General features: G+C 54.8%; 1 protein-coding gene across 10 annotated transcripts in view; it reads left to right on the forward strand.

Annotated features, from left to right (window-relative positions):
• Positions 1-26,356, forward strand: part of TTC39A (tetratricopeptide repeat domain 39A) — a 48,148-nt gene that overhangs the window by 10,963 nt on the left and 10,829 nt on the right. For 4 of the 10 annotated variants that reach the window (XM_055140862.1, XM_055140861.1, XM_055140864.1 and 1 more), the window contains exons 2-11: positions 8,690-8,794; positions 17,037-17,168; positions 17,957-18,033; positions 18,895-18,962; positions 19,980-20,044; positions 21,810-21,909; positions 22,730-22,795; positions 25,436-25,544; positions 25,782-25,849; positions 25,931-25,990. In XM_055140862.1, coding sequence (XP_054996837.1) covers positions 8,690-8,794; positions 17,037-17,168; positions 17,957-18,033; positions 18,895-18,962; positions 19,980-20,044; positions 21,810-21,909; positions 22,730-22,795; positions 25,436-25,544; positions 25,782-25,849; positions 25,931-25,990 — 850 coding nt within the window. Of the gene's footprint in view, positions 1-146; positions 269-8,689; positions 8,795-15,883; positions 17,169-17,956; positions 18,034-18,894; positions 18,963-19,979; positions 20,045-21,809; positions 21,910-22,729; positions 22,796-25,435; positions 25,545-25,781; positions 25,850-25,930; positions 25,991-26,356 lie in introns of those variants that run through there. The other 6 variants (XM_055140868.1, XM_055140867.1, XM_055140865.1 and 3 more) reach the window with 5 other exon arrangements.

Here is a 26,356-nt window from a genome sequence, read left to right on the forward strand (position 1 = left end):
GCGCCCGCCGCGGAGGGGCTGTGCGGGGCCGGGCCGGCCACCTCGGGGCCCGGCGGCGTGGGGGTGGGGGGCCCTCGGCGCGGCCCGGCCCCGTCCCCGCCCCCGGCGCGCCCCTCCTGGCCGCGCCGCCCGGCCCGGCTCGGCCCCTCTCGGCCCCTGCTCGGCGCCCGGCGCGGTTCCGCCTGCACCTGGGCCGTGCTCGCTGCGGGGCCGCTGCCCGCGCCTCGGCCATGAGCTCGGCCGGCGCCCCCGGCGCGCAGCCCGCGGGGTAAGTGCGGCGGGGACGGGGGGCGCGGGGCGGCGGGTGGGGACCTCCGCGCCCCCCGCCCGCGGCCCGCACTGCGGCTTCCGCGCGCCCACCCCGCCCGGCCTCAGGGCGCGGCGGGCGCCGGGCGGGCGGGGGCTGCGGGGGCCGGCCCCGGGGCCCCGCCGCGCCCCAACTTTGTCCCGAAACTGCAGTGACGGCCGGGTTCGGAACCTCCTCCCTCCGCTGCGGCGTCTACACCTGTGTGGGGGGAGGGGGAAGGGGAGTGCGGGGGGCGGGGGTGTTGCGGTCGTCTCCGTTACAGATGAGGAAACTGAGGCAGGTCTCCGCGGTGACTTGCCCCTGGATGTCCCGGGAGGTGAGAGATGGGCGGGAATTCGGACCCGGCTTTGCCTAATGTGGTGCAGGAGCCAAGGGTCTCAATGCCTCAGTTTCAGGAAGGATGTTTAGGGGAGCTAAAAGGCTCTGGCCCTGCACGCGGGGTCCGGGAACCATGAACTATGGGTGTTGTCACTTTGGACGTGGCTCGCCTGCCTTCCCTCGCCCCCACTGAGGAACGCTGTAGGGCCCCCGAACTGCCCGAACAGCAACAGAAGCTAAGGCCTGGCCACCCCAGTCAGTGCGTGTGGGGGCAGGTGGGGCCTGGAGCACTGCTGGGAGCCAGATGCCAGGAAGTTGCTGGGTGGGGATCCAGGCAGGTGAGCAGCAGGGCCCCACCCCCTGCCCGGAGACTCACCACCAGGAACAATATTTACCAAGGGACAGGAGCAGGGAGGTGACAAGGCTCATGCCAGCGGTCAGCTGCTGGCCTTCAAACAGCTGGTGGTTGCCCCCAGGTCAGGGACTTAGAGGACGCTTCATCCTAGGTCCTGGGCCCTGGGGCATCTTGCTTAGACTTCCCAGCCTGGACGCTGGAGTGCTGCTCAGTGTCCTTTGGAAGCGGGGCCCAGCCTGGCTTTTCCCTTCCTGCTGTGGGCCGGAGTCTTTGTCCATCTGGAGCAGGATGCGTCTCTGCGGGCAGGCGTGAGACTCAGAGCAGTAGTTTCCTGGAGAGAAGGCTGGTGGGGAGCAGGATTCCCACCCACGAGTTTCAGGTTCCACAGCCGTCCCTCCTGGCACAGTCAGCCGTGCCTGCCCACCTCTAGCCCCACAGCACATGTGCTGCCTCTGTGAGGCCCTAGGTCCCGCTCAGACCTGTCCACCCCTGATCAGAGCCACTTGCGAAGCTGCGCCAAGCAAGACAAGGTGACCTGCTTGCACTCACTCCATCTGCACTACACAGGGCCCCACCTGAGAATGTGGGCATTGGACAAAAGACAAGTTTGAATCCCTTTGAAAACTTGTGAAATCACTGAAGCCTTCAGAAAAATGGAGTAATAAAATCCTCGCCTTTGCCACCCACCGGGCCTTTCCAGAGGAGAACAGCTTGCTCCATTCAACTCATGGCCTTATTAGAAATAAACCTGACAGACAGGCACCCCTGCAGCTACTGTAGACCCCACCTCCTCCCTCCCGCTCATGATGGTGACCACTGTGAGGTTTGGTCTTCACATTGCCCTTGAGCTTTTGTTCTTCTGCTGGTGTGTGTTTGTCAAAGATGTGCTTTTGCTCGTTGACACTTTTGTGTGGAGGGAGCCTCGTGAATCAGGGAGTTGGCTTTTTCTCACTCCCCTGCAGGAGGCTGCCAGTCAGCCTCTAGGTCCTTGCAGCTCCAGTTGGTTGCCCTGATGCTTGTGTGCTGTGCCCCCAAGGAAGAGCTCCTATTTACTTAGTCATTTTCTTGATGGGCATTGAAGGGGTCCCCAGAGTCTTGCCCCTCAAACTGAATATTGTTGCATAGGTGTCCGGTCCCGGGAGCCGTGCTGCTCTGGGCTGCCCCGCGGGACGGGAGAGTGCTCCCAGTCACAGAATGAGTTCAGGTCCTTTTAAAGCAGTGCTGCTTGATAAATGATGGAAATGCATGGTCTTAAGAAAAAATAGCAGTCACAGACATTCCGGAGTCCTCCTTGCTGTGTCCCCCATCGCACATCATGACAACCCTCTGGGGCCGCTGCTGGCCTCCCCTATTTATCACGGGGAGACTGAGGCTCAGTGGGGAAGGAGTTTCTCAGTAAGTTCTTGCTGAGCTGCCGCTGTCCCAGCCCACTGCTTCATGCTGCTAAGGAGGCAGAGTCTCAGTCCTATTTGCAGTTTAGAAAGTAGGATGGGGCAGATGTCCTCTGGACAGGTGTCTCTCTCTAGGACCTGAGGTTCCACCCGAGGAGGGGATGGGGGTTCTGGCCTAGCCCTGACTGCACCGTGCTGCCTGTTTCACTGTCCTGCCTCCCTGCCCTACACCTCAGCCCTGACTGTGGTCAGGGTAGATCCCCAGGGACCACGGAACGTCCTCCAGTTCCACTGATTTCTGCCCATCAGGCGCTCAGATAGCGGCAGACTACCCAGGGAAGTGGAAGTTTAAGGTCTGCGGATGGGCTGGGGAACAGAAGAAACTGAGTTCAGGAGGAGAATCAGGCTGAAACAGGGTTTATAGGAAGGAGAGCACTCCCGTGCAGATCTCACAAGCGTCTAGAGGCTAATGAAGATGTGCTAGCCTGTATTTTAGGGTGGGTTTTTTATTAAGCAAGGCGTGAGGAGGGCATTAGTTGGCTAGTGCCAAGGGTCGGTAGGTAGTCTTTCTTTGTGGGTTCCAGGGATCCCTGAGCTGATAACTCCCTCAGTGGTAGTGGTTTTATGAACCTGTGTATGCAGGTTTCAAAGTGTCCTTCAATTCAAGAGGAAGGAAGAGGAAAGGGGTGACTCCACGCTACCTGACAGTCCTCCCACCAGCTAGCTCCCTTCTGTGACAGTCTCAAACCCTCCTATGTCAAAGCTCCTGACTTTGTTCCTTGGTCCTGCTCCCACTACTGCCCAGCTCAGTACCCTGCATTCTGCCTCAGTTTCCCCAAGACACAGAAGAGAGACTACCAATAACTCTCAGCTATCAGCTTGTTCAGGAAGTTAACCGGGAGCAGAAAGGCCTGGAAGCCTGCAGAGAAGCAGAAGCTCCATCAGGGGAAGGTTTGGTGCAATGGCTTTTGCTGAAAACAATTGCTGTCTTCTTCCAGGCGCTGGGGGAGAAGAAACTAGCTCCTAGCTTCGCTGTCTGTCAAATAACAATGCAAATAACAGCACCTGCCTCTTGGATGCGGGGGAGGATTGTGTGAAAGAACAGTCCTCAATTTAGTAAGGACAGGAAGGTTGCCTTCGAGTACTTCTGTCTTGCAGCCCTGCCCCTGGCACATGTCTCTCCCCCCGCCCCACCATGGACCCTCCTCTGCCTGTGCCCATCACTTTGCCCCTCTGGCCCTCCTTTCTCTACTTGGTCCTCAATTCAGTGTCACCCTTTCCAGATGCGTCTTTGAGCCTCACTCCCCACTTCTGAGCCTCCTCTACCCCTGCTTCTTGTCAAGATCATAGCCCTGGCGGTTCTGGCTCTCACCGGTGCTGCCTGGACCTGTGGCTCTGTGGGCTGTAAACCTCCCCCCAGCAGGCCCAGGTCTGGGTCTAATAGGGTCTCTGGAGTTTGAGCTGAGTTAGTTATCTGGTAGGGAAGCTGGGAACCAGCTCGAGGGTGGGGAGATACGTCTCTGAGCTGCCGGTATCTCTGTGCATCTTTCTCTCCAGGAGACCAAGGCCACTGAGCCTCTTCCTTGGTGGGAGGTGGAATCAGTAGACATGGGGTGTGTGCAAAAATAGCAGTTGGGGACCAGAGAGTTAGCATAGGGGTTACGGATCTTGCTGAGGCTGGGCCCCGTTCCATCCTGGAGCACAGGGCCATGAGTAAGCCCAGAGCACCACTAGATGTGGCCCCCCCAAAAAAAAGAAGTGTTCTGGGATTGTTCAGGGATAGGCTAAGTCAGGACTTGCTTCCCTGGAGCTGAGTTGGTGCCGGGAACACTGAAACATAACTCAGTGACTGCCCATGGGGGGCCTCTAGTTTGGCTGGGTCACTTCTTCTCTGTGCTTTTGTCTCCTCATATGTGGGGGTGCTAACCCCACTTCATAGGGCTCGTGGGCACTACTGAATGTCTGGGAAGTAGTTGCTCACTCCCTTCTGGCAGAGCTGAATGGACCTAGCATCAGTCCGAGGCTAAGTCACTGGCAGAGGAAGCACTGCCCTGCTTCTCAGAGAGATGGGGACTGCTTCCAGGGGAGCTTTTTGGCCACCAAAATGAACATGGTATTTTCCCTAAGAATCATGGGAAGCTGGTGAAAGAGTTTAAGTTCAAAAGTGACAGGGTCAGGTAAGTTGCTGTAACAACAGGTTTGGTCTAGAGGAAATGATGCTTCCAACATTCTCCCTTCTGGAAATGAAATGGTCAGTGATTCAAAATAAAAAATTCTCCCTTACAATATATACTGAGAGGTTGGATAGATTTCCACAGAGCCCTTTAAAAGACATCCTTGATGATTGCACTCATTTGCAGGATATAAAAAAGCAGAGTATGAGAATAATACCCAAAGACAGTACAGACGAGCACCAAGAAGACTGGTGCATGGTAGGAAGCTTGCCACAAGTTGGGGGGTGTGCAGAGAAGGGACCACTGTGACACTGATAATGGAAATGATCACTCTGGACAAGGACTGAATGCTGAAAGGAGGTAAAAGGATGTACATGATAACCTTTCAGTAACAACATTGCAAACCACAGTGTCAAAAAGGAAAATAGGAGAGAGAGAGAAAGACAGAGAGAGAGAGAGAGAGGAAGGAGAGATCTTTCATTGAGACAGGCTGCAGAGGGTGGGGAGATGAAAGAGGGAAACTGAGGACATTGGTGGCAGGAAACATACACTGGTGAAGGGATGAGTATTGGAGTACTGTATGACTGAAACCCAATCATGAACAACTTTGTAACTGTGAATCTTAAGGTGATTCCATTTTTTTTTTTTAAAAAAAGGCATTTTTGAGCTGGAGCAATAGTACAGCGGGTAGGGTGTTTGCCTTGATGTGGTTGACCTGGGTTCAATCCCTGGCAACCCATATGCTCCCCTCCCCACCTCCTCGTGCCAGGTCTGATCTTTGAGCACAGAACCAGGAGTAAGCCCTGAGCACCGCCAGGTAGTATGTCTATCCCCTCTCCCCAGCCCACCCCCGTCACACACACAAACACACACACACACACACACACACACACACACACACAAGATATTCTTGAGTCCCACAGAAACAGCAGAAATGTCTTCAAGCCTGGAAGCAGGAAAGGAAACAAGCCCCAGGAACCTCGGGTGTTTCCAGATTCCCAAACCTGGCATCGGGTTTCAACAATCTCATCAGTGTTGGAGTACAAAATCTCCACTGTCCACCACGTGAAGGATAGATCCTAGCCCCTTGCCACCACAGGCGTCTAGGTCTTTCTTTTTTTTTGCTTTTTTTTTGGGTCACACCTGGCGATGCTCAGGGCTTACTCCTGGCTCTGCACTCAGGAATCACCCCTGGCAGTGCTCAGGGGACCATATGGGATGCTGGGAATCAAACCCGGGTCGGCCACGTGCAAGGCAAACGCCCTACCCACTGTGCTATCGCTCCAGCCCCAGCGTCTAGGTCTTTTGAAGGGTTACTTCCTTAGTGAATGGGGGCTGTGGCCCACGGGGAAGATTAGCCTCCAACATGAGCCAGACAGCTCTTGAAAAAATAATATTGGCACATCTCCATACAGATTCTGAGTTTGATTTTTTGGTTTGTTTGTTGGCCCACACCCAGTGATGCTCAGGGCTTACTCCTGGCTCTGCACTCAGGAATTACTTTTGGTGGTGCTCAGGGGGCCATATGAGATGCCACGGTTAAACCTGGCATAGCCACATGTAAGGCAAGTACCCTAACTATTATCTTTTTGGCTTCTGATTTTTGTTTTTGTGCCACAGCTGGCACTGCTCAGGACTTACTCGTGGCTCTGTACACAGGGATCACTCTGGGTTGGCTACTTGCAAGGCAAGTGCTTACTTGCTATACTCTCTCTCTCTCTGGCCCAAGATTCTGAATTTGAATCCACAAAAACTTTTGTAATACTGGAAATACCAAACTGAAGAAAAAAATAAAAGTAATGTCAGTAGTCTCAGTAGTCTTAGGGTAGCAGCACCGCCAAAGAATCTGACCAAAATAAATGAAAATTCTCTCTGGAGGAAAAGATTCCCACCCCCAGATCCTTTTGGGGGTCAGTAGGAGTTTATGGAAAAACTATAACATGCACACAAGGAAACAGATCCCTACTGGATGATGGACACCTGAAGCAAGAGAGAGCAAAATCAGTTTCTGCAAGAGTCACTGATGATATAAACTATGAGAACTATATAGGCTAAAGATTATGTTTAACATGTGTAAATAAATCAGAGATGAATCTCAATAAAGCAAGAAACGAAACACTGCCTAAGATGACCTAGTAAATTTGAAAAGAACCAAATGTCATCTTTTTAGGAAATGAAGCAAATAATTAAAAAACTCTGTAGACAGGGTAAGTAGAAAAATCAGATAGACCTAAAGAGAGTAGTGGGGGCTGAAGTGATAGTACAGCAGGTAGGGTGCTTGCCTTGCATGTGGCAGACCGGGTTTGATCTCCGGCACCCCATATGGTTCCCCATAACAACCTGGAGTGATTCCTAAGAGCAGAGCCAGGAGTCAGTCCTGAGTACCACCAGATATGACCCAAACACAAAACAGAAAATAAAATAAAGACAATGAAAGATCTACAGAAATTATAAGATCTGGTAGAGTCGGAGAGATAGCAACAAAGAGAATAAAGAAATGTGAAGTATAGAAGAAGAGAATGTGAAGTATGGAAGAAGAGAGAGAGGGTTGGGAGGTGAGAGGGGTAAGGTGAATGCCTCCATTGGACTTAGGTAAAGATGATGATCTAGACCTGGAGAGATGATACAGGGGCTAAGGCACATGCCATGCGCACAACCGACCCGGATTCAGTCTCTCCACACTGCCAGGAGTGATCCCTGAGCACCAGCAGTGAGCCACCCTCGCCTCAACAAAGATGATGGCTTGGAGGGCTCTGGGCTCAGAGCTATAGGCAATGAAATGTAGAGGAAGTAGAAATGATAAGACCTAATGAGGGACAAGATAATGATGTGGCAAGTTTATCAGATTTCTGCCTTCAGAAAATGGGTGTCGGGGCTGGAGTGATAGCACAGCGGGTAGGGCGTTTGCCTTGCATGCGGCTGACCCGGATTCGATTCCCAGCATCCCATTTTGTCCCCTGAGCACCGCTAGGGGTAATTCCTGAGCGCAGAGCCAGGATTGACCCCTGTGCATCATCGGGTGTGACCCAAAAAGCAAAACAAAAACAAAAACAGAAAATGGGTGTCACCTATGAAGGTGGCAACAGAGTGGGAGTGAATGGTTTGGGATTAGGGAAATGCAAAGTTCACTTAGGAATAGATTGTGGTTGATTTGGCTTGGGAAGATCGGCTGATCTCAGTGTCACTGGGAATGTGGAGGAGCTGCCTTGGTGGAAAGGGACTTGGCATTTGGAGAAAAGATCCTCTTTCAGAGAGATCATGGGCCCTTTTAAGAAACCTTTCACTCGGTAGAGGCAGCCTGGGAAGAGATATTCTTGACTTCTCAGGTGGGACTTGTGAGATGGGCCATTTCATCTTTCACTTTTTCAGATGGAGAAGCTGAGATGCAGAAAGGTGAGAATTTTGCTCTCCAGCATTAGACGCCATTAGTTCGATTGTTCATTCACTCATTCATTTAACTGTAGGGGAACAAAAGCCCACTGTGCAACAGTGTCGGGGATTAAGCATGGATAACGCAAAGACTCCCTGCCTTCAGGAAGCTTATATATGAATGGGGGGGAGTGGCAGAAAACCGCAAAAGAATGTCAAGTGAAGCATGTTTGGTTACCAGAACTCTGCAGAAGCCATAGGACTGGAGAGACGGGATGCGCGGGAAAAGCCACTCGGGATGTAGTTCTGGGCATAAACAGCCCCGGGCAGCTCTTCCAGGCTGGCTTCCCCCCACAGTCCATTGTGACAGTGTCTTGGGGTTCTAGAGTGCAGGCAGGGGGCGGGCGGGGAGCACAGGAGAGGCCTGGAGGAGGAAGAGAGGGATTTAGTGGAATTAGTGGGTGGGCTGTGCCCCCCAAGGGGGCAGCAAAGCCCCATGGGTCAGAAGAGCCACAAAGACTCCCTTTACTCTTGTGGGAGGTAATGCCCCTATCCTGGGCCTCTCCTCAAACTCTGTCACTAGCTCTCAGGTGACACCTACCCCAGCTTCAGGAATGGATCCAGAGAGTACTTGTGTCCCAGTAGGGAATGAACAACTTGATGTGACTGGGGACAGGCATCTGAGGCCCCTAGGAGGCCTAGAGGGGCCTGTGAAGTTTGTTCTGACCAGGAGGGGGGGGGGGGCGCGGGTCACTCCCAGTGTCTCTCCCCTCAGGACACCTGTGAGCAGCCTCCATGAGGCCCTGGACCAGTGCATGATCGCCCTGGACCTCTTCCTCACCAACCAGTTCTCAGAAGCACTCTGCTACCTCAAGCCCAGGTGAGGCTTCACCCAGTTGGGGTAGGGGTGTGTGTAGAGATGGGGTGGGGGGACGGGGTGTCTGGCCATGGAGAACTAGAAGTCTTGTGTGAGAGGCGCCCCATGTACCATGATGCAGTTTCATAAAATAGCTCAGTGTCCCCCTCCCCAGCAGCCAGGCCCCCTCAGCCTGGGGTGACTGACTTAGGCTCTTGAGCTTCTTCCGTTTCCTTGTCTCATCCCATTGGGTCCACCAGAGGCTTCTCCTCATCCACTCCACCCCACTCCCCCTTCCTTTCCTTCACAGCATTAAAGCCTTGAGTTGTTTTTCCTCAAACCTTTTATGGTAATAACAGCGTGTTATTGAGCCACTTCTTCCAATGTTCTCTGCCTTATTTGTAAATTAACGGCGTGTTATTGAGCCACTTCTTCCAGTGTTCTCTGCCTTATTTGTCAATACTCTGTCCATTCTACTCCTGTTTTACTAACCACATTTTTCAGATTAAAGATAATTGAGGTATACTTTGTGTACCATAAAAATTCAAGATTTTCATTTTTAATCATCTGTTGGTAGGAGAGGATTTCATTTTCCTTTTTATAAAATTTTGTTTTGGGGCCACATCTGGTTTTGCTCAGGGCTAACTCCTGGCTCTATGCTGAGGGGATACTCCTGGCAGTGCTCAAGGCATCATATATGGTACCAGGGTTTGAACAGGGGTTGGCCACGCTCAAGGCAAACATTCCTTACCCAAACATTCCAAGGGCTGCTATCTCTCCAGCCCTTGGAATTTAACTTTCTTATGCCCCCTGCTCCACCTACATCCTCCTCTTATCATTATGTTCACAATATTTGTCTATCAGTTATCAGTGTTTACATTACTATAACTCTAATTAGCACTCATTGAAGAGACAAGTCATACCAAGTAAGATTCCATTTCCATTCTGTAGTTAATGATTGTTCTCTCATTTGCCAAATTTGCTTTCCATAGATCCTGAACTACTTGTATTCATCCCATTAGATCATGTAATCAGAGATTTACCCTAACTAATACTCAGGCTTGTTTGGTTAATGCTCATAGTCCTGGCCCAGAAGCCTGTCATGCATTGGACAGAGTGTCCCTGGCCATCCCCAGAGGTCCCTTGGAGTGGGGACCCCCTTTGCTTGTCCTTCCCTGAGCCAGTGTTTTGTCTCTCCCTTTACAGTACCAATGCCCCGGAAACTTCCCTGTGTTGCATAAGTATAATTTTTTTCCTGGGAATTTCCCTTTTGTACCACCTACTGCTGTCCAAATTTATATTTTACAAGTGATATTTTTTCCCCCCTTCTCTAGAAGTGTTTAGAGTTTCTGGTTTTATTTCTGCAAGTTTGAAATTTCACAATGATATGCTAAGATATGAGTGTTTTCCATTGGGTCTGTTTTATTTGAGGTTACTGTCAGTTAAAAATCTTGAGTGTGATCTTATATATTGCCCTCTCTTGGGTTTACTTTAAGGCTGATCGTGGCAGTAACCTAAGTCCATTCTACCCTTTTATGTTTCTCTTATTTTGGGTTTTAGCAGAGTCCAGGATGGAATTTGGGGTCTCACATGCACAGCAAGTGCTGTGTGCTGAGCTACACCGTCACCTCCACATTTTTCTTTTTTTGCATCTGATTTTTTTTTTTAGGCTCTTCAACCTTATTAAATTCTTGTATCGACTTTTTTTGAATCCCTGTGCTTGCTTAATTGATTTTCTTGTACCAGTCATTGTTCTCATGTTCCTTTTGTTCTCGGTTTATGGGTGCAATACCTCTGTATTTGGAATGTGAGGTTTTTAGGACAGGGTCTGGCGTGTAGTTTAAGCCCATGCTTACGTAGTTATTGCTGTCATTAGCTGCAGCATCTCTCTTTTTGTCAAAATGTTTTTATTATTTTTACTGCATAATCTCAGGTTTCTCCAAGTTCCTTCTTTGCATTTAGTGAAGGGAGGATTCTCTCCCGGAGGGTATTCCTCAAGCATCTGATGTCAGTGTGTAGATCACACGTCAGGGCTAGTTTACTCCAAAGCCCCTGCCAAGTCTGGACCACAGTCTTGAAATTGGCACCACTTTGGCTCATCTGGCTGAACGCTGGCCCAAGCCAGCTTCCCTGACCAGACTCTTCTGTTCCTGCTTCCTGAATTGTGGGACTGGGGTGAAGGTGGTGGGGGCAGGGTTCTAATCTGGCCTGCCCTTGCTTTGAGCTGTGGTTTGCCCTGGGCCAGACCCCCAGGCTTCACCTGTTCTCTTTTCTAGATTTGACTGGCACCCTCCCCTCCTCCCCCTTCACTCTCCTCCCCCTCCCCCTCCTTCTCCTTCTCCTTTTCATTCCTCTTCTCCCTCCTCCTCCTCCTTTTCCTCCTCCCCCTCTCCTTCCTCTTCTTTCTCCTTTCCCTCCTCCTCCCCTCCTCCCCCTTCCTTCTTTCCTCTTCCTCTTCTTTCTCCTCCCCCTCCTCATTTTCCTCCTCCCCTTTCTCTCCCTCCTCCTCCAGCAGCAGCAGGGCTGACCCAGCAGAAGGTCCCAGGACCTGAGGATCCTGAGAAATCTCTGCGAAGTTCCTTGTGCCACAGCCCACACACCCAGTCCCACCCTCTGAGCATATCTGGACAGGAGCAGGGACAGGGCCACGCAAAGCAACAGAGCAGTTAGTCACGAGAGGCCAGTGACTATATACTCTCCCCTGTGTGGAATGCCTTCGGCCTACCTGCTGCCTGCTGGTCACTGCCCCCTGCTCCCCACAGTCCCTTCTCCTGGTGTGGCCCCTCTCCCTGGGCGGGCGTATGGGAAAGACTCTGCTTTCCTGAAGGAGACGGCGCTTCCCAGCACGGCCTCATACCTGGGAGAGGGACAAGGATCTTCCTGCCTTTTGGAGTTTGAGCGCTTCCCCCTCACAGCAGCTGCCACATGCCCCACTGTAGCCAGGCCCACCCCTCCTCATGCCAACCAAAGGTATTTCCAGAAATTGCCAAGGGTCCTTCTGCTGGTGAAAATTCCTCTCTAGCTCCTTTGAGAAATACCATTCTAGAGGAGCTAACTGAAGAGCAGGCTTGGGAGATGCTCCAAGGCCTTGGCTTTGCGTGCAGAGGGTGCAGGGTCAATCCCTGGCACGGCCTGGGACAGTCGATCCCTGGCATGGTCCCCTGGCACTGAGTGGGCTCCTGAGCATTGCTGGGTGTAGCCTAAAAACAAAACCCAAACTCATACCCACCTCCTCTGCATTTCCTGTGCCACGGTGGGGTCCAGTTACTTCCGGTCCAGTGTCTTCTTTATCCCCCCACATATGAGTAGCATCTCATCGCAGGGAGAGCCCTCACCATCATCCCTAAAGGCACTTGAGCCCCCTTTGTCACTTCTTGGAATGACAGTTCTCTTCCGCTGTGCCTGCCACAGAACACTGTCCGGCCATGGTAGCTGCAACATCCATTTGTCCTGATGGAGAATGGCCACAGTTGGTAAGAGGCAGAGCCAGGACGCAGACCCAGGCCCACCGCTGCCTCCTGCACCAGCCGAGACCCCGAGCAGGTGGAGGAGTTGGCTTTCAATGAGCAGCCTCTCACTGTCACCTGCCAGGGCAAGCACTGGAGACGGTGGAGGGTGGGTGCGTGGCACGGAGTTCAGGGCCTGCTTCCTGCCAGGAGAGGCCAGTCACTGCTGAGAGGGAGAGACAGGCCAGCTGGTATTGGGGCTGCAGAAGAGGGAGAGGCTTCTGAGCAGTGAGGGGCCAGGCCAGCTGGGTTTGGGCTGTGCAGGAGGGTGGGGGGCTCCTCCGGTCTGCTCCTGGCCACATGGAGAGAGTGGCAGCAGCTGACACCTGGACTGGGGGTCCTACCTGGGGCAGCAGGATGTTAGAGGGCTCAGGAATAAGTATTCTACCAAGAAAGTGGCTGATACAGGTCAGGAAGAGAAAGCAGGCTGGGAGGCGAGGTGGGGATGGGGGGGTTGGGCGGGGGCGATGGAGCGTGGGTGTGTTGAATAGACAGAGGCAGGGAGGTGAGAGGCTGTGGCTGGGAGGGTGGGCAGATGCAGAGCCATCCTGTGGGGTCAAGCTATGAGCCTCAGGATGGGGTGGGGGCAGTGGGGATTCATCTCTAGCTGTTCTTGGGGTTCTACAGGAAAACAGTGAAACAAACAATAGGGGGGGGGGCTGGGAATTATGCCCCAAGTCAGAGAGAATCTGTCCATGAAAGCTTTAGGACTGGTCACAGTTTCTGGGACTCCTTGCAAAGTGAAACTGTGGGGTCCTTTGATAAAAGTTGTTAAGAACTTTGATAAAAGTTGTTAAGGTCCTTTGATAAAAGTTGTTAAGAAGCTGGCTGACTTCAGAACCTTAAAGCCCAGCATGGGGCCTTTCAAGACTGGGGCCCTGTGAAACTGTGGAACTGCAGAGATCACTGACCTGTGAAGCCAGCCCCAAGGGCTTCCTGGAGGAAGTGGCATTTATGCTGCAAGAGGCTGGATGAGGAGTCAGCCAGATAGAGAGGGCACTTCCAGGCAGAGGAAAGAAACTGCCTATGTAAAGGCCTGGGGTAGATGAAGGTCCAGGGTATTGGAGGAACTGAGACACTTGACTTCACTGGCATGGGGAAAGGGGTAGGGCCAGTGGGTGGGGGTGGTGGAAAGACACCCCCAGATATGACTGGGGTGTCCCAGAGGCCGGTGGGAGCTTTTGTGGTGAGGAAGGAGGTTTGGAAGCTTCCAGAAGAGCAACAGTCTCTCCCGGAGGGCCCTTGGGGGGTTCCAGATAGGAGCGGTTGGGAGCAGAGACCCAGATGGGGCAAGGAAGCCGAGAAGTAGTTGACAAGCCTCTAAGACTAGGCGGTGCAGGTCTGTGGACTTAGCTGGACTCCAGGTGGCCCAGAGTGCCCAGCCCACTCCCCCACCCCCGCTCCTGACAGCTCTGCCAGGCCCTCGACAGCTGTCCATCTGTCCAGCTGCTTGGGCGCAGGTGGGGCCCCCCCCGAGAGCCTCAGACCCAGGGCTGGGCTCCAGGTCTGAATGCTCTGTGCGAGAGAGAGTTCTGTGGGCTAGGAGTGAGACGTGGGGCCCTGAGATCTGGGGTTGTCAAACCTCTGTACCCCACTTCCCCCGGCAGACCCCAGTTGGAGGGCTTCCTGCATGCTGGGGAGAGGGAGGCCAGATTCCAGCCGCACACACAGGTCAGGCCTCGGGCCTCAGACTAGAAAATCCACTTTGGCTGCCAGCTGCCCGGCAGCACTGCCCCTCCCCAGCTGCAGGCGGGGCTGCCCGGTGCGGCAGGGACCCGGGTGGCGGGGACAGGGGAGAGGCAGGGCTGAGCACTGGAGGGGAGAAGGACAAGGGGAAGGGATCCGCTGGGTTCTGTGCAGGTCTGGGCACTGCCAGGAGACTCCTCCTCTAGGAGACAGTTGTTTTTTTTTTAAATTTATTTTTAATTAGTGAGTCACAGTGAGGGTATAGTTAGATTCGCACATTTTCGTGCTTGTTTTTCCCTCATGCAATGTTTAAGAGCCCACCCCTCCACCAGTGTCCATTTTCCACCACCCATGAACCCAATATCCCTCGTACTCCCCCAGTCCAATCCCCCCACCCCACCCTGCCTCTGTAGCGGGGCATTCCAATTTGATATCTATCTTTCCTTTTGGGTGTTGTGGTTCCAAATAAGGGTATTGAGTGGTCATCCTGTTCAGTCTCTAGTCTACTTTCAGCACGCATTTCCCTTCCTGTGCAGGATCTAGGAGACAGTTTTTGTGTTTGATTCTGTGGCGTACAATGCTGTTAATAATGGTTTCTCACGCACGTATTTCCAATACCACAGGCATCACCCGTGTACCCCCTCCCTCTCCCAAGACCCCAGCACCCCTCCCTCCCCTCTGTCAGCCCCACTCCCCACTCAGCTGCGTGGATCAGTTCTCCCACAAGGGTGCCTCTGGCCCTTGCTGTGTATCTGCGCCCCTAGGGGAGGTCATTCTGTTCCTCGGAGATGGCGTTTGGGCATGAGAGGAGAGGGAGACGGATGCACACTCATGAGCATGGGTGATGGCGTCCCTGCTGGGTGTCCTCTGGCCTCTACTTTCCTGGAGAGGGGCAACGGTAGCCGTGTCCTTGAGGCTGAGTGGGGCTGGAGGATCGTCCAGATCAGACAATTCCGAATGGGCTGCTCTGGGGATTTGGAAGCCTGTCGCCACTGGAGGCGGCCACCTCGTTCCAGGAAGCCACTGCCCTCAGATCAAACAATCCCTGCCAGGACCTGGGACGTGTCCTGATGGCGTCTGGGGCTTGTGAGGGGTGGACCAGTCTTTGACTTCCTCCCAAGACCTTTGACCCCCCCCAGAGATGGTATCACTAAAAGGGGACACCTGATTGACAGAGGTGTCTTTTGAATGAGAAAGGCAGGAAAAGCCTCTAAACCTTCCTCAGCCCTTTCCCCTGACGTCCTCCCAGCAAAGCCTGGCTCAGGGCAGCTGGTGAGTAGTTTATGTGGGAGGCTGTGTAGGAAAGAGGGGAAACTGCTTCTCCGGGCACACCCAGGTGAGGGCCAGCTGCGGGCAGGTGTGTCTCCGTCTCCAAGGCTCCAACAGGCTTCCCCAAGTGGAGGGAGGCCTGGCCTTGGTCTGTCCCTCTGCACTCCTGCTGCTGCTCTTACAAAAGTTCTTCCCACCCACCCCCATCCCTGAGAGGGTCTCTGCTGAGGAGCCAGAAGCAGGCGGGAGCAGGCTGAGGCCAGGGGTCTGGGCCCATGATGTGATGGGTGCTGAGGCCCAGGAGCAGACAGCAGCTGTCCCCAGGGTGCCAGGGCCTGGGGGAGAGGGAAGATCCTCTGAGAAAGGCACAGCCTTGCCTGTTGACATACTCCCTGGGTTCCCAATGGACTCTAGGGTTTTGGGGGCCTTGGCAGATGAGCCAGAGCAAGCGGAGTTTGGGGAAGGCATTTCAAACATAGACTGTGGGGTTTTCTTTCATTTTTAGAACATTTATTTGTTAATATTTTTATTGAATTATCTGAGATATAGTTACAAAGCTTTCATGATTGGGTTTCAGTCATACAATGATTGAACACCCATCCCTCCACCAGTGCACATTTCCCACCGCCAATGTCCCCAGCATCCCTCTCGCCACCCCACCCTACCTCACCATCTGCCTCTGGCAAACAATTTGCTTTTTACTCTCTCTCTCTACTCTTGGGAATTACGGTTTGCAATACAGATGCTAGAGGCCATCATGTTTAATCCTTTATCTACTTTCAGCACACATCTCCCATCCCAAACGATTCCTCCAACCATCATTGACTTAGTGATCCCTTCTCTATTCCAGCTGCCTTCTCTCCCAGCTCATGAGGCAGACTTCCAACCATGGGCAATCTTTCTGGCCCTTGTCTCTACTGCTTTTTATTATGTTATTTTATATTCTACCAATGAGTGCAGTCATTCTATGTCTGTCCCTCTCTGACTCATTTCACTTAGCAGGATACTCTCAATGTCTATCCACTTATAAGCAAATTTCATGACTTCATCTTTCCTAACAGCTGCATAGTATTTAATTGTGTAGATGTAGCATAGTTTCTGCAACCAGTTGTCTGTTCTCGGGCATTCAGGTTGTTTCCAGATTCTGGCTATTGTGAACAGAGCTGCAATGAGCATACAGGTGCAGATGTCATTTCTACTGTGCTTTTTTCCACCCCTGCATATATTTCCAGAAGTGGTATTGCTGGGTCATATGGAACCTCAATTTCTAGTTTTTTAAGGAATGCCTATATTATTTTCCAGAATAGCTAGACCAGTTGGTATTCCCACTAACAATGAAAGAGAGCCTGTGGGTTTCTCTTGAGGGGAGTTCAGTGGGCCCCTGGTGCAGTCCTTGGTCTGAGGGAATTGTGGGCAGCAGGGACAGAGGGCGGGACTGTAGAGCTGGGAGGACCTCAGCAGAGAGTGACGTGAGTAGAACACAGGATGGGAGAGGTGGCAGGTGGTGAGGTCGGCGTTGAGGTAACCAGGCTGGGACAAGGCTGTGTGGGGAGTAAGTTTTTGGAGGGATCCCAGTATGGGGCAGGCTCAGCTGCAGCTGACAGAGGAGAGAAGCCGCAGATGAGTGAGTGCTGGGCAAGCAGCCTAGGAGGCCTCCTGAGGAGAACTGGGAAGAACTCTGTATACACACACACATGTACATGCACATGCACACACACACACACACACACGCATGCACACAGACGATGGGCCAGCTGCCTCGCAGGCCTAGAAGTTGGTGCTCTTGTGTCCCTTCTCTCTCGCAGAACCAAGGAGAGCATGTACCACTCGCTGACATATGCCACCATCCTGGAGATGAAGGCCATGATGACCTTTGACCCTCAGGACATCCTGCTGGCTAGCAACATGATGAAGGAGGCACAGTCGTTGTGTCAGAGGTCAGGGCTGCAGGCGGGCAGGGGTGAAGGTTTGAGGAGTCGTGAGACTCCCGGGCCGGTCTCAGTGACGGGAATGCCACCATTAGAGCTGCCCATTGGCCTCAGAGAACTTGTCTCCCAGGGTTGAGAGCCAGTCCTGTCCACACAGCTGCCACAAGCCTTGTTTTCTGAGCCCGAGTCCCTGTTTGGCTTCTGGTTACTTAGAAACTCTTGATCTCAGACAAGTCTCCCTCTGGACTCGACTTTGCTCATGTGTAAAATGGAGCTGATGGTCGAGTTGTCAGAGGAACAAAGGGCCGCCCGGGTCACAGGCCATGGTGTGCTGCTGGCGTCCAGTCATGGTTAACTGTGTGAACAAATGAACGAGTCCCTGAGCACCCCTGCCCGGTGGCGATGGCCATCACTGGGCATGTGCTCGTGCCTGTCCTTGACCAGGCCTTGTGCTGGGTGCAGGGCCCCTTCACCCACTGCCTCCCTGGGAGAAAACACAGAGATCCAGAGTCCTTGGGCCGTGAAGGATGCAGGAAGCAAGGTGGGTGTGTGCTGGGTCCAGCCAGAGGATCAGGAAGGGCTTCTTGGAAGAGGTGATGCAGGAGCTAGGTCCTGCCGGGTGAGCCGGAGCTGCGGGAGGAGGAGCCGAGGGTATAGCCAGCAGAGGGCGCGAGAGGCCCTGCGCCCCGGGAGCTGGCGGGAGCTGGGGCCAGGTGGAACTCATAGAAAAGACAAAAGATGTGGCTGGCCCACTTGGGTCCCCCCGCCCACCACCAAATGAAGCCCTACCCCTTCAGGCACCGGAAGAAGTCCTCAGTCTCGGATTCCTTCAGCAACCTGGTGCACCGGCCCACGATGGACCAGTTCACGGAAGGTGAGGCCTCGCGGGGCCCGGGTGCTGGGCCAGACAGGCTGGGCCAGGCGGTGGGTGACACACGGGCTGTGAAAAACCAGGAAGCTCAGAGACAGGCTCACACAGGACCTGTGCCTTTTCTTGCGGTGCGGGGTGGGCCGAGTCTGGGGTGAGGCTTAGGGGCTTCAACTCGGGTGACTGTGACCAGCCAGCCTGGAGGAGACGGTCGAGGTGCGTGCATGCGTTTCTGAACCCACCTCGCACGTGGAGGTCTCTTCTGCGCAGGGCTCTGGCGGTTACGGTGGGGAGACAGTGTGCCTGGTCATGCCCTCTTCCCCTAGTCCTTCTACAGCCCTGTGTCCCCAGATCGGTGACCCACGCCAGCAGCGAAGGCCTGTGCTGCTGGCCCTCTCCCTCTAAGTCTCCCCTTTCTCACCCAGTACCAACCCTCTGACTCAGCGGCCCCAGCATCTGAGTGTGACATTCCTGCCCCTCTTGTCCCCTTTTCCCGACCCAACTTAGCTGCCCTTTCCTCTGCCAGCTTCCTTGTTGGGCCAGGTTTCCTCCTGTTGTCCCTCTGGCTTTGGGATTCTCGGGGACCTGCTCCCCATCCTTCATCCTTCTCAGCCCAGACCCGCCTTGCCTGACTCGGCACTGGCACCGTGCTGGTACCTGGGATTTGGCGAATAGGCAAACCAGGCCTGGGGCTGACTTCTGTGATGCGGGGTCAGGGTTTGGGGCGCAGGGAGCACGGGAGAGAAGCAGTTAGGCCACAGGGCAGAGGGGCGCTGCGGTGCTGGCTTTGCTCCCTTTGCCTTTGGGGAAGTGGGAGAATTTTATCCACATCTCCAAGAGGCCACAGGCTTTGGTTTTGTCCCACAGAGGAAATCCACGCCGAGGTCTGCTATGCAGAGTGCCTGCTGCAGAGAGCAGCCCTGACCTTCCTGCAGGTAGGCGCCCCCCACCCCGCATTCCAGAAAACTGGCCACATCCCACCCAGAGGGGCTCTAGCATCTGTCACTCCTGTTCAGGCCTCCCCACTCCCTCTGTCCTGACTACTGAGGTGACATGTGTCACCTACAGGTACTCTTGCCCCGCCCCAGCTGTGATTCTCCTGGTGAGGGGCACATGAGCCGGGAGTAGTGCATAGAGCCGCCAGCTCAGCTGAATGCGCCCCCTGACTCATTCGCAGGGTTCGGCCAGCTGCCTGCTTGTACCCCATGTTCAGAGAGACTCTGTCCTCACTTGATGGGCCAGCAGGGGTGGGGAGAGTAGAAGCAAGGACCGTTCCCAGGGTCCCTGGGGAGCAAGTGGTAGAGCGAGCCCTTTGCCAGGTGTGGCCGATATGGGGCCCTTGTTCGTCACCATGCTGCAGCCATAAGAACTGACCCCTTGCAGTTTCACCAAAGCCAGGGTTATAATGGACATTTCATCATATAAAATAAGTGTATGGGGTGGAGTTCACATATATCTTACCCTTAGGTGCTTTTTTAAAAAATATTTTGGTTTGGGGGGCCAAACCTGGTAGTGCTCTGCACTCAGGGTTCACTTCTGGTGGGGTTCAGGGGACCATATAGGGTAGATGGAACCCGGGTCAGCAATGTGCAAGGCAAGCACCCTCCCGGCTGGTCTGTTCACAGCGGGACGTCTCTTCCTGTCTTCCTCCATGCACAGTCTGTGTGTCCAGACAAGCCTGGGCATTTTGGAGGTCTTAGCTGTCAAATAAGACCCTCATGCAGAGGCAGGGGAGCCTGGATGCATTGACCTCATCACTCCCCAGGGCCCCACAGAGAGTTGGGCAGGGGGAAGACGCCTGTGATTCCCACCCCCACAGTCTGCCCCTGTCCCCCCACCCCCACAGTCCGCCTCTGTCCCTCCCATCCCCTGAGTCTGCCTCTCTCCCCCCACACCCCACAGTTCGCCCCTGTCCCTCCTGTCCCCACAGTCCTCCTCTGTCCCTCCCGCAGGATGAGAACATGGTGAACTTCATCAAGGGCGGCATCAAAGTGCGAAACAGCTACCAGACCTACAAGTGAGTTGGACGGTCCTGCAGGTGTCAGAGCTGCAGTGTCTATACTGGCCCCAGGTTGCTTTGTGGGGGCTGGAGAACTGGAGGCAGGAAGCCCACAGTGACCTCAGGCAGGTGGACAGTGACCACGTGATTCCTTTCCCACCATCTCTGGGCCTGAGCCTGGGCTGAAAGGGGAGACACAGGCCGTGGAGAAACAGCTGGGTGGGGGTGGGGGCAAGACAAAGGACAGGTACTTTGAGAACAGCTGGACCCACCTTCTGTTAAGGTTCAGCCAAGAGACACCTCCCCTGGCCTGTACACAGGGATGGTCCTTCACCCCCGATCTGACAATCCCCCTCACCCACATTAATTCTCCGCCAGCTCTGGGCCCTAACAGGCTGTATTTAACCCTTGGTCCTGAACATGGCACCACAATCCTTACCTGCAACCCCCGGCCCCAGAATCTCTGCACCCCCACATTTTCTCTCACAGTTGGTGTTGAAACTCATTTCCTGCTACTGGTCACTTGGTTTGCCTGCAGAGCACTGGGTCTGTGCACCTGTGCTCTAGGCGCTGTGTGAGAGCGGGGGGGAAACAGCCCCCAAGCTGACTCCTCTTTCCCCGCCAGCTGCCAGCATGGTGTTTCAAAGCACCGGCTTTGTGGGGTGCCCCCCTCCCAGCCTCTGGGTCGAGGCTGAGTCACTCCTGGGAGGGGCCCCACTGCTCCCCATGCCAGCTCACTCCTGCCACGCCCTGTGCCTGGCAGACATGCCCCGTTGATGCACGCCACCCCCTCTGTCTTCTGGCTTCACATCAATACCAGCCCTGCGGGAGCCCTCCCTAAACCCCAGACCTGGTAGATGCCAGGCTCCTCCTCTGAGCCCCGTGGTGACTGACTGGCAGATGGTCCCCAGAGGGCAACCGTCATCAGGGAACTACAAGGTGGCTTAATCTACTACTATCCTAGTTTGCCTCAGAGATTTCAGGCAGCGATGGTAGAAAAGCTCCCTATGATACCTTGGCCCGGGAAGGAGGTGGGCACATCTTTGAAAACCTGGTCCTGCCCCTTCTGGGCGGGGGTATGGCCTTGGCGCTTTTGGTTTTGGGAGAAAAGGTGAAATACCTGCTGAGACTCCAGGAAGACTTCCTGGAGGAAGGGGTTTGGGTGTGGCCCACTGGTTCTTCATGGGGAGCAGTTTTAGTTTCCAGGAGACACTCAGCAATGTGACATCTGGCTGTCACACCTGGGGGAAGAGGCTCCTGACATCTAGTGAGAGGATCGGGGTACTGCTCAGGTCTCTCTGATGCATAGAACCCTCATCCACCCTGTGTCCCCAATCCCAAGGACAGGGTACTTGCACAGCCACCTGTGATGCAAAGGAATACACACACACACACACACACACACACACACACACACACACACACACACGCTTCACAAGCTTAAAATGTTCAGAGTGCTAAGCCCAAGAAACTGAGTGCAAAGCACAAGAAGACATGACTAAGAGTGGCAGGGCTGGAATTTGAGGACTGGAGTGCGGGGTGGTTACTATAATGGCAGGAATTCCTCAATATCAGCTCTCTGCATGCCCAGATGCATTGATCAATTATTTCTGAGGGGCCAGGGATTAACCCAGGGACTCACACAAGGCAAGTCTGTTACCATTTAGCTGTGTCCCAGACCGGGCCAGAACGGGTTCAAGTCCCCCCTACTCCCACCCCCGAGGGTTGTGCAGCAGCTGGGAGGGGGTCACGCTGCAGGAGGCTGAGGATTGTGTGCCCGCAGGGAGCTGGACAGCCTGGTACAGTCGGCGCAGTATTGCCAGGGGGAGAGCCACCAGCACTTTGAGGGCGGCGTGAAGCTCGGCGTGGGAGCCTTCAACCTGGTGAGCCGCGGTGCCCCGTCTGCCCACACCTGGTCTCCGGGCTCGGGGCCAGCGTGACTCTCAGGCCCAGCAATGCGACAGATGCTCCCAAGCTGGCGGGACAGGTGCTGGCCAGGCTCCCCGGTGCTGCTCGCCAGGGCAAGCAGGCGGGTTGGCATTGCCCCGAGTGGGAAGGTGGATGGCAGCGGAAATGGGTGGACAGTGGCCCGGTGCCTGCTCCTCCCTGGAGGGCGGCCGGTGGAGCACTGAGAGGAGAAGCCACTCTGGAAGCAGCTGCTGCCCCAGGGCTCAGGAGAAGCCGGCTGGGCCCTGGGTGGCCCGGACCCCTACCCAGCGGGCATGGTGGGGGTGCGGGAGCTTGGCTGGCTCATTCCCCACCAGACAAAGCCTGTGTACAGGGCAGGGGCGCGGGAACCCCTGTGTCCAGTTTCCTCCCACAGGGAAGTTAAGCCTGGGCCCTGACCCGAGGACTGAGATGTTGGAAAGTTGCAAAGTGCAAATCTCCACTCCGAGGCCACGTCTCCGTGCCTCAGTTTCTCCATCTGTGAGGGGGCAGTGCTGCTCTCTGGCAGACTTCTCTGAGGACTGAGGAGTCTGGTTCAGTGAAACCATAAGGACAGCTGCGGCTCCGCACAGGCCTTGGGGTGTCCCCCAGAGTCTGGTGTCATCTCTCGGGATGAGGAGACGGAGGGAGCCAGCTGTGGCCTGTCACACTGCCGCCCCGCTCGGGAGGCTGATTCCCTCGGGGCATTCAGAGGGTCCACACCTCGAGGGTACCACAGTGCCCCGGACTCAGGCTCCCCTGCCACTCTTCCTGCAGACTCTGTCCATGATGCCAACGAGGATCCTGCGGCTCCTCGAGTTCGTGGGCTTTTCCGGGAACAAGGTAATGCCCCTTACTGAAAGAAAGTATTAAGGGACAAGGGAACGCCCGGTACTGCAGTGGGCCTGAGGGTGTCGGCTTCAGCTCTGCTTGGGGTGTGTGTCTGGCAAGGCCTGGGTGACTCTGGGCTCAGCTCCTCCCGACACTGGCCATGGGACCTGGGATCTCGCCTGGCATCTCTCAGGGTGAGTGTCTCGGGTGGGGGTATCTGTGCCATGAAGCACAACTTCATGCCAGGGCCTGGACTCCCCCTCTTGATCTCGCTTGCTCTCTCTCTTTTGCTTTTTGGGCCATACCCAGTGATGCTCAGGAGTTACTCTTGGCTCTGTGCTCAGGGATCGCTCCTGGCGATGCTCAGGGGATCATATAAGATGCCTGGGATTGGACAAGTGCCCTTCCAGCTGTGCTGTATCTCTGGCCTGGGCTCTAAGTCACAGGTCCCTTCCCTTGGGACCATTTTCTCATCTGAAATGTGCCCAAGAAAAGCCCGACTGTCTGCCAGGTCCTGAGGGCAGAAACCAGAGGACTCGTGAGGAGCCTGGAGGCTGCACTGAAGGCAGGAGCCTAAGTACCAGGTTGCAGATCAGGGAGGGCTCCCATGTGGAAGAGTAGCTTTAATCCAGAAGTCCAAAATACTGGGTCAATCCAGCTTGCTCCTTGTGAGCAAAACACACTCTCCCTGGGCCTGTTTACTGTGAAATATGGCTTTATGTTTCATTTAGATTTCGTTTTATTTTATTTATTTATTTGCTTTTTTGGGGGGAGGGGGTCACACCCAGCAATGCACAGGGGTCACTCCTGGCTCAGCACTCAGGAATTACCCCTGGCAGTGCCTAGGGACCATATGGGATGCTGGGAATCAAACCCGGGTCAGCTGCGTGCAAGGCAAACGCCCTTCCCACTGTGCTATCACTCCAGCCCCCAGGTTTCATGTTTTAAAGACAAAGGTCAGGGGGCTGGAGTGATAGTACAGCAGGTAGGGCATTTGCCTTGCACAGGGCCGACCCAGGTTCAATTCCCAGCATCCCACATGGTTCCCGAGCACGCCAAGATTAATGCCTGAGTGCATGAACTAGGAGAAATCCCTGAGCATCACCGGGTGTAACCCAAAAAGCAATAAATAAATAAATAAATAAATAAAGACAAAGGTCAGTGTGTCTTACACTCAACTTTCTCTGACCTTTCCTGATTTATTTATTTGTTTATTTTTATTTATTTATTTATTTATTGCTTTTTTCAGTCACACCCAGTGATGCTCAGGGGTTACTCCTTGCTCTGTACTCAGGAATTACTCCTGGCAGTGCTTGGGGGACCATATGGGCTGCCTTGGATTAGAACTCAGACTTGCCACGTGCAAGGCAAATGCCCTACCCGCTGTACTGTCACTCCAGCCCAGACCCTTCCTGATTTCTAACATACCCACAACTCTGTTATTTATAAACAAGAGGCTTTTTCTCAAAAATGATTCCTACTTGATTTATTTAGGAAATTTGGGCTATACCTGGCAGTGCTCAGGTGTTACTCCTGGCTCTGCACTCAGGAATCACTCCTGGTGGGCTTGGGGATCACATGGGGTGCCGGGGATCAAACCAGGGTTGGCTACGTGCAAGGCAAACGTTCTTATCTGCTGTACTATTACTCCAGTCCAGTTTCATTGTTTTTAAACCTAAATCTATTGAGAGAAAATAGTATTACACAGAAAGCCCATATCACTTAAGAAGTGAGTAAGAACATAGTGAAAGCGTTCACACAGTAAGAACATAGTGAAAGTGAACATGATCAAGTGTTCAGCTGTGCTGTGCCCTGCCTTGCCTGTTCGGCCTGGCTGCTCTCCAGGAAAGGGAGCTGGGGGGCCATGGGCACCCTCAGTGCACAGGCCCCAGGCCCCTGGTCCCAAGGAGATGGGCCTTACCTTTCAGCCTGCCTGTCCTGTATCCTGCCCCCTGCCTTGTGGCCTGGGCTCCAGGACTCTGGCTGGCGTGGCAAGCCCTTCCCGCTTCCTGTCCTCCTAAGAAGGCTCTTGGCCCATGCATGAGCGCATTCAGGCACAGACTGATCCGCACGGCTGAGAGTGAGGCGAGACCATTGGGGACAGAGGTCCTGTTCTGTCACTCTGTCGGGACTTCGTCTAAGTTGGAACCAGGAAGTCAGCGAGGGGCTTAGGGCAGCTGAGTCTGTCTGTGAGGAAGATGCAGAAAGTTCCAGATGGGCCAGGGAAGGGGCACAACAAGCTGAGTACAGACTTGGCATGTGGGTGGCCTTTGTGCAATCCCTGGAACTACATCGTCACCCAGATACCACCAGGTGAGACCCGAAAACAACGTCCTGGAGGGACAAGCGGGCTGAATGTGCAGAGGGCACAGTCGGGTGCAGTGCTGGTTCCTTCTTAAAGCTCTGAGCCTCCTCCAGGAAGCTCTCCTTGCCTCCTGTCATCCCCCCCACCCCCAGGCTGGGCTGCTTCTGGGTCCCCCACATGAGTAATGGTGGGAAAACTGAGGTGGGGGCTTATGGGAACCCAGCAGTCTTTGCCCCAGCCCTTGTCCCCAGGAGGGTGCTGAGACTAGGTGGCATAGCTGGGCAGTGGACCTGGCCGAGGACTGGGGTCCAGGGGAGCCCCCCCACTGACTCAGCCTCTACCCCCAGGACTACGGGCTGACACAGCTGGAGGAGGGCGCCGCCGGCCACAGCTTCCGCGCCGTGCTCTGCCTCATGCTGCTGCTCTGCTACTACACCTTCCTCACCTTCGTGCTCGGTAGGTGCCCGGGGACGGCCCCGAGTCTTGGGGCCACAGGCCACACCACGCGCCCTGGGCCTGCCTGCTGAGCACTCGCTCGCCTGCCTGGAGCACCAGCTCCAGCGAGATGGGCTGGTCGCGCCCATGGGGCGGAGGGCATGGGGACACTGGCCGTCTGTGCTGCTGTCTCCCGTGGCCCTCGCCTGTCCCCCAGATACAAGGGGCCCGGGGTGACGGGTGTGCCCCCCGCCCCAGGCATCGGCAACGTCAACATCGAGGAGGCCGAGAAGCTCCTGGCGCCCTACCTGAAGCGGTACCCTAAGGTGAGCCCTGCCTCCCGCCAGCACCCCGACCCCCCACCCACACCAGGCCGCCCCCCGCACACACCCTCCCGCATCTCGCAGGGCGCCATCTTCCTCTTCTTCGCCGGCCGTATCGAAGCCATTAAAGGCAACGTGGATGAGGTGAGTCACCCCAGGGGCGCTGCAGACAGAAGTCAGACTCGGGCAGACAGACTCAGGACAGGGCAGGGGGAAGGGGCCTCCCAGAGGGGACCTCGGAGGGTTGGGGAGGAGGTGACAGGGAGCCAGCAGGGATGGGGACACCGTGCTTTAGGGTGCCGTGGCCACCTGCATGGACGGTGAGGGGTTCTCCTGGCATTTGTCCACAGACCTCGCTGAGGGGGTGATATGTGGAAGGGACTAGAGGGGGTCCTCCACCCTGACAGGGAGCCAGCACTGCTGGGGGTTGGCAGAGACCCACCCAGCTGGGATGACTGCAGGGGCAGCAGGCTCAGCTGCCTTGCAGGAGCTCCCAGAGCCTTTGGAGTC

The sequence above is a fragment of the Sorex araneus genome, chromosome 5 (genome assembly GCF_027595985.1).
Source record: "Sorex araneus isolate mSorAra2 chromosome 5, mSorAra2.pri, whole genome shotgun sequence".
Classification (NCBI taxonomy): Eukaryota; Metazoa; Chordata; class Mammalia; order Eulipotyphla; family Soricidae; genus Sorex; species Sorex araneus.